At 31.8% G+C, this 11,070-nt stretch overlaps 2 protein-coding genes across 4 annotated transcripts in view; both read right to left on the reverse strand.

The window, feature by feature from the left end:
• Positions 1-1,062, reverse strand: part of sif (guanine nucleotide exchange factor still life) — a 293,884-nt gene extending 292,822 nt beyond the window's left edge. For all 3 annotated transcript variants that reach the window (XM_076399197.1, XM_076399196.1, XM_076399195.1), the window contains exon 1: positions 923-1,062. In XM_076399197.1, the coding sequence (XP_076255312.1) occupies positions 923-967 (45 nt within the window). In that variant the 5' untranslated portion in view covers positions 968-1,062. The remainder of the gene's footprint in view (positions 1-922) is intronic.
• LOC143193180 (uncharacterized) lies at positions 1,000-9,893 on the reverse strand. Its single transcript, XM_076399203.1, has 2 exons — positions 9,683-9,893; positions 1,000-1,129 (listed from the first exon to the last, which is right to left on the reverse strand). The coding sequence occupies exons 1-2, from the start codon at positions 9,743-9,745 to the stop codon at positions 1,013-1,015; spliced, it is 180 nt and encodes a 59-aa protein (XP_076255318.1). The 5' UTR covers positions 9,746-9,893; the 3' UTR covers positions 1,000-1,012.
• Positions 9,894-11,070: the final 1,177 nt, after the last annotated feature.

Here is an 11,070-nt window from a genome sequence, read left to right on the forward strand (position 1 = left end):
GCCTAAAATATCGATGGTGCTAGTTTTATTGCATTCCGCTTTTCAGTTGGTACTAATCCTCAAAAGTTTGTGAGTTCGCCGTTCAAGCGAAGCAATAACTTAGAAAGTGTTATAAGGACTCGTTCTATCAGAACAATAATAAAACGTTGGTTTTCTGGCTTCACACGTAGTCGTAGATACACCGATGATGCAGAACGCAGTGAAAAAAACCCATAAAACCGTTTAAAATTATCGAAAGATGAAGTTGCGTGAGTTATCTGTCATAGCAGAGATATAAAAAGAACGGTTGGTTTTATATTGTAGGGGCATTTGATTATGAGAAAGCTCTATTCAAAGTGGGTACACCGTTTGCTCACTATTAACTAAAAACAAGAACGTGCTGATAATTCTAACAGTGTTTGGCCATGTTTAAACGTAACAAACCGGAATATTGCGTTAATATGTGACAATGGATAAAACATTGATCTACCACTTCACTCCGGAATCATCACGCTCGTCATCTGAGTGCACAGCAGCTCTAAGTGATTCTCGTCTAAAGCGGCCGAAAGCAAAACAAACAGCTGGAAAGGTTATCGCCTCGGTATCGAAAAAGTGAATATTATACGGCGTCATTACAACGTTTGAAGGCCGAAGTTGCAACGCACCAGGTCACAAATCAATCAAAACAATGACAAAACTACATGAATTGAACTTTAAATTGCTCCCAAATCCACCGTATTTGCCAGATTTACCTTGTAACGATTCGCAGACGTCAAAAATTCTCGCCGGTAAGAAATTTCGCTCGAATAAAGAGGTTATCGCTGAAACTGAGACCTATTTTGAGACAAAAGATCAACAAAAAAAAACGTGTTTTCTTGTTACACCCGGGTCTTTTCAGCCCCTGTGTTACGTTGTCACAAACAACAGCAAATATCAAATTTACCTTTCTAATGAGAGGCGCGCATGAACAACTCAGTTTGTTGCCCATGCCTTGGCACTGTGAAGACCCTGCTGGGCACTGGCACCGTTGCTGTCACCACATATCACTGCCTCCAAGGTCTGCCCCTCGGCCACTCCACTGCTCGCGGACGCCCCTGTTCAAGGATTGCGACCGCTGATGGTGGCCCACAAATTGTTTCGAATGATTATGCTGAAATAATAAACATATATGCATAAAATAAACCGACCATACCTTTCAATCAACAAACCGTGCATGACATACATCTTTATTCTAATTTTGTAAATCGCATTTACATAATGTTTCACTGGATATGACTAAATATAACATATCGTACATCAAACCTTCAAAGCCAACAATTAAACTCATGGCAGTTCCGTTGCATCTACTGTTAAATTTGACTGACTAACACGTAAAATATGACGGAATGAGCTTTTGAAGCCCGAAAACAGCAATAAAATTGTAACCGAAATATATATATCTAAAAATATCATAGTAATATATAGGCGGTTTTACTAGTGATGTTTTGTTATCTATTCGAATGCTCGTGTTACATAAATTTAAGACGGATTCTACCGGTCAGAATAGAACAAACATTTCATGTTCTTTGATATATTTTTAGATCATTGATGACCAAAATAAAAAGTTTTAATGTGTTGTTTTTGGTGTGTTGATTCCAGAAGACAAAAATTTGAGGTATAGTTAATTATTGAAAAAAACTATATAACCAATAAAAGCAAATGACATAAATTTAATATTTAAAATGTATTGAAGCTTTAATTAATTAGTGAACAATTTATAAATAAATATAATAATTAAATATATATTCTAGCTTGAATAATTTCGTATAAAATAGACATTTAGTGCGATTTTAATTTACAATAATATTATAAATAATATTAAGATATGTTATGACATATTGACAGAAATATGAAATATTACGTTATCTATCATTATCTACTTAGCATGGTTTAGAGTGTTAGATTGAGATTTTAATTACCGTAAGGTTTAACAAGAGAGCTAGGAATTTAAGTTGCTTTCATTTCAATAATACAATTATGATAATACAACTGTTACATAAAAATTAGTACCTTTTTTTAGTAATATGTTAGTTAAAAAATGTTAATAATAAAATATAACTAAATGTTCAATAACAATTTATTGGTTATAATTTTTTACTATTAGTACTTATTATTACTTTTTACCATTAGTACTTTTTATTACTACTTCTTACTATTAGATTTATATCATTTTTATTACATAGTATTAAAATATAGATGCATATTAATTTATATATCCTGGTTCTTAAGACACAGATATGTAATGCTCAATACAATTTCAGACTAATAAAACTAATGGAAGTTTGAAAATATTTTCGTAAGCACATTGTCGCTGAAATGTTGAAATAATGATGTTAGAGTTTATGAACTTATAATCGCAATATTGCCCAAACATATCTCCTTCTGACTACCACTTTGTAATAAATGCAGAATACATTCATCGTAATAATCTTTACTTCATTTACACAAATTGAAAAACAATTATTAACTTCTCGAAAGATGAAAAAATTATAGTTGATACTTTAATGCTTAATACTTTAATTCGTTAATACTTAAATTATGTTTAAATAATTAATTAAAGTTGTTATTGAAATTAAACCATTATTTTACCAACAAAAAATACCGAGAAGTTACACCTACATCAACATCAAAGAATACAAAAATAATAATATAATTTTGTAACATATACAAAAACTTAAATTACCAACAAAACAAATCTAAATCAATATAACTGTTTGGGTTCACCACCGATTAGTTTGAATCAGTTGGTAGTAGTTAAAATAATATTGTAAATAGATGAATAGGTTTAGGTAGGTATTAAGCTAAATTATTTGTATATATGTTTATTGTTTGTTTATTTTCATTTAGTTACTACAACGATTATAATTTACATATTTTATTTTAAAATGTTTCTTTTTTCAGTGTTAAAAATCTAAGTTAATTATTTTTTAATTTTTAGTGAATTCTTTATTTATTTTTTGATGTCCGTTCAATTTTTTTTGTTAAAAATCTTTTATTAATCTTAATATTTACCAATATATAGTGAATAATAAAAATATAACTTTAAAATAAAATGTAATGTAATCATGAGACTCTCGAAGATCGAAAGATCAGTAAACGCTTTTCCGTTTTTGGCTCACAATTTACGTGCTAATTCTAAACTCGTTCTTTTATTTAACAAAGGCCGTTAAAGGAATTGACGCTTGATATTGTTCCTCCTCTCGACATCTTCAAAAATTTTAAGTGGTTTTTCTAAAAGAGCCGAAACTTTTAAGCCGGCGCATATTAGCGAGGTTTCACAACACTCGCTGTATCATAAACACGACGTAAAGCCAACTCAATTTAAGTTTATTTCCATTATGTTATTCGCTAACCCTCCTATCTGAATTATTTACAACATATTTGCGAAACAGACAGTCTTGTGGCGGACCACACCTATTCCCATGCATAATTTGTAATTTCGTTAATCTTCACCGCGCCCGTCTCTAATATGAAGTTCGTTTCACACGCACACTCATAAAATAAACTAAAAGAACGGAAAAACAAAACGCGAGCTGTAATCTTTCATGTTTTTGGTTTCCGACAATACTTTTGTCGATTATGTCATTAGTAGAACTGAAAATAATTGAAAGAGAAATATGTGGATCGTTCGTGGATTCATTTTAATGAATGCAGAAGTTAAAACCTGTTTACATTTTTTAGTTAGTTTGAAATCTATTATTATGAGCGATTGTTACAAAATAATTATGGTTAACAGAAATTCTAACCACCTGATTGGTGGTGCAGTGGTAAAGGCGACAGGACGGTCCCACTACTGTTGCGATAGTCGCTGGTTCGAGTCCTGCTGGGACATGGTCGTAAATTTATGCTTGTGATTGTCCTAAGCAAGAGTTTAAACTCCGACAAGGAAAATGATCCCAGTCACGCCAGTAACCAGGCTGGATAAGACCGGATGTCTTCTAGGACGATTTCTAAGTTGGTCACTCGCCAGTCGGTAGGCTTAACGCCGAGGACCGTTGTTCGTAGCTAACATAAAACCGTAAATCCAGTCCAGATAAACCTCTAGTTGGTAAAAGGAGACTTTAGTACAAGGAATAGCCAGAAGTCTGACGGAACTAAATTAGGCGAATCGGACTATTGCGGGATTGATTTTTTATGAAAATTCTGCAAAGAATCAGTGATGTGATCATGTGATGAGGAAAAGAAGAAGTTTTCTGCCAGTAATATATCTCCTCAACGATAGCTACGTATAGCACTCATAATACGACATAACAACTTTTTTTTTCAGAGTAATAAAACTTTGAAGAAAGTGGGTTTAGTATTTGGTTAGTTTAAATATATATCTATGAAATACCTAGCGTCTAATTTCTGATGAGAAGATATGACGAGTAACTACATTATAATGGTCTCGTTTACATTAGAATAGGTTTGAATTTATAGTGTTGTCTGTGTCTTCACTTTAATAAGTCGCCACTTATCTCCGTTAATATAAACGTTTTTTTTTTAAACCAAACACATTACATAGCTGGCCGGGTTTTTCTATTTTGAATTAACTCAATTTCCCGGAATCAGATCAATTATCAAGAAGAGAGGGCAAGTTGATATTGGATTGGCAATCGTTCTGAAGTTACTCGAATCATTTCATGACATAATTAAATGGAGTTTAGGCAAAAGTAGCGGAATTCAAACTAAGGTTGCCTAAGGTGGATTGAAAGCCCCTAGCTATAACTGATATAATTACAAAATATCCATGCTTTGGAAAATACTCCTTAACATCGAAGTTTAGGGTGTCACCAAATGCGAACGGAAGCTGCTGTAAACTAACATAGTCTAATAAAATTTTGACGAAACATAGTAAACATAAACACAGTAATTTAGAGCTTGATCAAAGGCTAACTGGCGGACGAAAGCACAAGCTATGATGTCTCCAGCTATAAGTTTTAAGGTCGAAAAAAAGTCTATGTTAAGCTTTTTAGTAACTGGGCCTACTGCTTAACGTGGGCTTCAAACCACGGTCTTTAACTTGGTTTAAATAATCTCAGTCGGGCTGAAAAAGAAACAAAAATCCCCATTTTACCAAATGATATAATTAAAACGAGAAAATACGAACATTTTCACAGTTAGTATGAAGAAGCAACGGAAACATTGAATTAAAAGGAAAAAATTGACTTCACAGATCATGTATACGTGCTTTTCATTAACCGTTTTCATACCTCAAAAGTGATCCAACAATTACATTAAACAAAAATAAATTAATTTTTCATCAATACAATTCAACTTATAAAAATGTATAAGATCATATTTAAACTTATTTTTCATGCATACCAGCATATCAACATTCATTTTTCAATATACAAACAAAGCACAAATTTGACAGCTGTCGGATCATTAGTTTGTGAATTATAGCATTTTGAGTGAAGCAACTTTTGTTATTGTGAAAAAAATTAATAAAAAGGAATTTCGCGTGTTGATAAAATATTGTTTTTTAAAGGGAAAAATACAGTTGAAGCAAAAATTTGGCCTGATGCGGAGTTTCCGGACACTGCCCCAGCAAAATCAATCATCAAGGATTGGTATGCTAAGTTTAGACCTAGTGAAATGAGCACGGAAGACGGTGGACGCAGTGGACGCCCAAAAGAGGTTGTTATGGTGAAAACATTTAAAAAATCCACAAAATTATTTTGAATGACCGTAAATTGAAATTTAATTAAAACCAGACACTCCAAAGAGATCGAATGAACGGGTATATGATATCATTCACGAATATTTGGGTATGAGAAAGTTCTCTGCAAAGTGGATGCCGCGCGAACTCACTTTTGACCAAAAACAACGACGAGTTGATTATTCGGAGCAGTGTTTGAAGATGATCAATCATAATAAACCCGAGATTTTGCGTCGATATGTGACAATGGAAAAAACATGGCTCCATCATTTCACTCCGAAGTCCAATCGACAGTCATCCGAGTGAACTGCACACGATGAATCTGTTCCAATGTATGGGAAAACGAAACAGTCGGACAAGGTTTTGACGTCTGTATTTGCAGATGCGCATGGAATAATTGTCATTGACTACCTTGAAAAAGGAACAACCATCAACAGCGACTATTACATAACGTTATTACGAAATCGCCGAAAAACGGCCGCATTTGAAGAAAAAGAAAATGCTGCTTCACCAAGATAATGCACCGTATCACAAGTCAGTGAAAACGATGGCAAAAATCCATCCATCCACCGTATTCCGCAGATCTGGCCCCCAGCGACTATTTCCTGTTCTCAGATCTCAAATAATGCTCGCTGGGAAGAAATTTTCGTCGAATGAAGAGGTGATCGCCGATACTGAGGCCTATTTTGAAGCAAAGGACAAATCGTACTACAAAAATGATATCGAAAAGTTGGAGGGTCGCTATAATCAGTGTATCACCCTTGAAGGGACTTATGTTGAATAAAAAAAACTAATTCTGTCAAAAAATTTGTTTTACTATGGTAGGCCAGGGACTTTTAAATTGATCTGTTACACTAATATAAATACTAATGAAATAAAGTAATAAAAATCTTTCGCCTTTTTGTTTCCGAACAATAGTTTCCGTGTTTATGCCATTAGCAAAAACGAAAATAATTTATGGAGAAATATACAGACCGTTATTCATTTTTATGGGAAATGTATGTATCGCAAAATGGTAGGAAATGTAAAACCTGTTTATATCTGTTTACATAGTTAGTAAATATTGATGGGCTCGATGAAAAATACGTTTCAATTATTTTAAATGTATAATTTTTCCATTTCGATTTTCTATTTGTGTTACAGGTTTAAAATTCGATTCTACTTCACAAAAAATAATTTAAAAAATATAATAAAGCTGTAAAACGCTTCAATTTCAATATTTATAAGGTATTAGTACAAGTTGTACAGTACGCAGATTAACTGAAAACATATGAACGCCAAATATTTTATTCGAAAGTTGTCTTTTATATTTCGGAATTATGTGAAAATAAAACTTTTAGAGTAAAGTTTTTAAGCTGTTCAGTTATAAGCGTTACTTCTGTAACTCATCGAAAAGTTGATACTACAGAAGAAATATTTTAATTTAATTTAATTAAAATTAATTGTATTTATTATTATTTAATTTAATATTCTTGTATATCCTTTTCTAACAAATAAATTCAAAAAACTGGTGCTTAGTAAATGTATATCTTCATATGATTTAAATCAAATACTTGCTGAATAAAATCTCAAAATATAAAGGGCAACCAAGAATAGAAAACAGCTAATAGATGCGGAATCTTTCAATGTATGCAGACTTGTTTTAATCGCTTAAAATTCACACGGGTTTGAAAAAAAACTACCCTTTTGTAAAAAAAAAATAGTTATCTACATTACAGTAAAATTATAACTATTATTACCTTTATAATAATGTGCATATTTTGTATCCAAAAAAAGCCCCCTTACTTTACTATTTTTGCATAAAATATTTACCTAAATTTCTTTCTAGGTAAAATAAATAAATATGGTAAGTTATAAATATGGTAAGTTTATTTAATATTAAATAATATGTTTAACAATTAACTAAAATAATTAAAGATAATGAATTTAGCAACCTTAAAAGAAATATTATAACTGTTTTGAACATATAATAATGTGGATTAGTTACAGGACTTTCGTACATATTCACTCAAAAAATAAGTAGCAATATGCGTATAGCAGTAATAATATATATAGTAAAGTATTTAATCAAGCTATGAACAATCAATGTTTATGCAATATTTATAAAATGTAACAACACTTGCACAAGAATATATTACCATTTTTACAATTTATTGTTCGAAAATAAGTGTTTTTATTCCTCAACCATACTTATTAAAAAAGTAATCCTTAATATTTTGCACAACCAACAAGTCATAAAGAAACAATTATGTAATACACAATGAATTTAGTTAAATCAAAAGAAATTTTATAGCTATTTTTAATACATACTCTATATTAGTTCAAATATTTTTAGTGATTAAAACCTAGATTTCCTCAATAAGTAAGTAGCAATATTTGTGTAATAATAATAATATTTATACAATCTATGAATAAATAATAATACATTCAATGTTTATATAATTCAGCAACACCTGAATAAAAAGAATATATAACTGTTTTTTATTAGCTTTATATTTATTTTAGAGATGTTTCTTTTGTAAGTCACAAGACTACATTGATTCAAATTCTTTCATAAAGGTTTAATCTTTATAATATATTTGTAGAGATAATAATTTACGAGTAGCAATTTTTGGTTAAAATGTTGGTTGTTTCATATTATAATAAAATATTCATATCATACACAATCAATTTTGCATAATAATAGGGAGTAGCTCAAATACGTTTAGTGATAATAAATTAGATTCACTCAATAAATGAATAGCAATATTTGTGTAACTGCAAAAAATAATCAAACACAATGAATAAATAATGATTCATGCAATGTTTATAAATTTTGCCAACACTTGCACAACAAGAGTATATGTTTAATTTGTTTATATGGTTTTTGCAGATATTTCTTCGAAATTAAGTGTTTTTATTTACATTTGAGAAACGTTAGTCTTGTGACTGAATCAAAATAAAAACAACCCATTCACTGGAGCAGAATGATGTAGTGGTTATTTTAATAAAAAGACAACATCTCCGGGAAACTTCAACCATACTTATTAAAAAAGTAATCCTTAATATTTTGCACAACCAACAAGTCATAATGAAACAATTATGTAATACACAATGAATTTAGCTAAATCAAAATAAATTTTATAGCTATTTTTAATACATACTCTGTATTAGTTTAAATATTTTTAATGATTAAAACCTAGATTTCCTAAATAAGTAAGGAGCAATATTTGTGTACTAATCATAATATTTAAACAATCTGTGAATAAATAATAATACATTCAATGTTTATAAAATTCAGCAACGCCTGCATAAAAAGAATATATAACTGTTTTTTATTAGTTTTATATTTATTTTAGAGATGTTTCTTTTGTAAGTCACAAGACTACATTGATTCAAATTCTTTTATAAAGGTTTAATCTTTATAATATATTTGTAGAGGTAATAATTTACGAGTAGCAATTTTTGGTTAAAATGTTGATTGTTTCATATTATAATAAAATATTCATATCATACACAATTTTGCATAATAATAGGGAGTAGCTCAAATACGTTTAGTGATAATAAATTAGATTCACTCAATAAATGAATAGCTATATTTGTGTAAATGCAAAAAATAATGAAACACACAATGAATAAATAATGATTCATGCAATGTTTATAAATTTTGCCAACACTTTCACAACAAGACTATATGTTTAATTTATTTATTTTGTTTTTGCAGATATTTCTTCGAACTTAGGTGTTTTTATTTACATTTGAGAAACGTTAGTCTTGTGACTGAATCAAAATAAAAACAACCCATTCACCGGAGCAGAATGATGTAGTGGTTATTTTCATAAAAAAGACAACATCTCCGGGAAACCTTAACCATAAAGATATTTTCTGTATTCGGGTAAATAGTGAGAATAGTTGCCGCCCTATATTGCACAAATAACGAGAGAACATCACCAGATACCGATAAAATTTAACAGCAAAGTTAACGCCTACATCGGGTCAGTAATCCCTACGATTTTACACAACCGAAAAATGATCTCGTCCTACCTCGAAATTGCTCCAGTTTTGAGCGTTGATCTTGGCCGCCTCGACACTACCTTTGGCACCCATCTTACCGATATCCTGGATCAACTAAATATCGGGGAGAAGTTGTTTTGCGAGAAATTTGGCACTACACTGTAAGGGTGTCTATTATGACGTTGACAAATCGTCGCTGAACCGTCGTCGGCGGCCGCAATCGATTTCCCCCTTTGACACACAGACGACACATGCACCCACACAGACACACACCGTCTCCGGCACGCGAATAATTAAAAACTAACGTCGGCGGACACTTTCGACGATGCGATTTTTTGCAAATTAGGATAATTTATTGGGGGGGTCGGAAATCGATCGGCGGACTGTCTTTTGGCACGGTAGTTTAGGTCAGACTGAGCTTCGGAAGCTCGCCGTTAGGGGAGCTTCTTGGAAACGCCTGCGTACGGTTCGCCCACACTGCCAGGAGATCTTGATGTTTTGTAACGGGACGGTGATGTACCGGGTAGGGCAGGTTAAATTTTTGATCGCGGAGACGCGTAGATACATTTTCCGACTGTAACCGGTGGATACACCGGTGTTTATAAATAGAATCGCTCACTTTCTCGCTCTATTGTCTCGATTTTAATCGAATCAACGACATATAATCATAAAACTGTTATGTTCTTGACTATATTTTCTGATAATTCGAAATAGATCTTGTTGATATATATTTTACAAGACTTTTTGTAAACTTTACTGGGAATTACTTGCAAGATATTATCTTATACTTGCTTCTCTTGTAAACAAATGCATCTATTGTTTTTGAATGTTTGTTGCGTCTAATGGAAGCTTAAATATTAGGCCTTTAAATTACTTTAAGGGATTTTTTTGTCAATTTGCAACTTTATAAAACTTGCATAACCGCTCCTTTTTCCTACCTTTCACACAATTTTCGGATTCTATCTCAAAAGAACGGTATCCACAAATAGACCCATTTTTGGTATCTTCATAAGAACTAAAGCGCTGCTCAAATAGGTCACAACTCGTATGTCGGAATAAATAGTAATCAGAAGGAGCACAGTCTGGAGAATATAACGGGTGGGATAGCAGTTCCCATTTTAATGTTTCGAAGTATGCTTTCACCGATTTTGCAACATGTTATCGAGCGTTATCATACCGAAGAATAACATTAGTCTTTACTTGTATTCTGGTCTTTCGACGTTCGATTCAAACCCATCAATTGTAATCAATAGAATGGTTTCATTGAGTAATGCCTTCAAATCCTAGTTTTCAATTTTTTTTTTGCTATCCAAAGCAATTATTGTAATGTCATCTCCCCCCCCCCCCTGAAGTCAGCAGTTAAAGCAGCTGAAATCGCAGTCACTGACCAAGAAAAAGTCGAGCTCCTCGCAGAAATC

This window comes from Rhynchophorus ferrugineus, unplaced genomic scaffold (genome assembly GCF_030347505.1).
Source record: "Rhynchophorus ferrugineus isolate W39M unplaced genomic scaffold, kcgeb_rfMv2 rfM3, whole genome shotgun sequence".
Taxonomy (NCBI): Eukaryota; Metazoa; Arthropoda; class Insecta; order Coleoptera; family Curculionidae; genus Rhynchophorus; species Rhynchophorus ferrugineus.

Excerpts from the sequence above, each read along its gene's own strand:
- LOC143193180 (XM_076399203.1), bottom strand. The coding sequence starts at position 9,745 with ATGGGTGCCAAAGGTAGTGTCGAGGCGGCCAAGATCAACGCTCAAAAC. Across the intron at positions 1,130-9,682 it reads AAAACTGGAGCAATTTCGAG|CATAATCATTCGAAACAATT; the intron begins GTAGGACGAGAT and ends TTATTATTTCAG.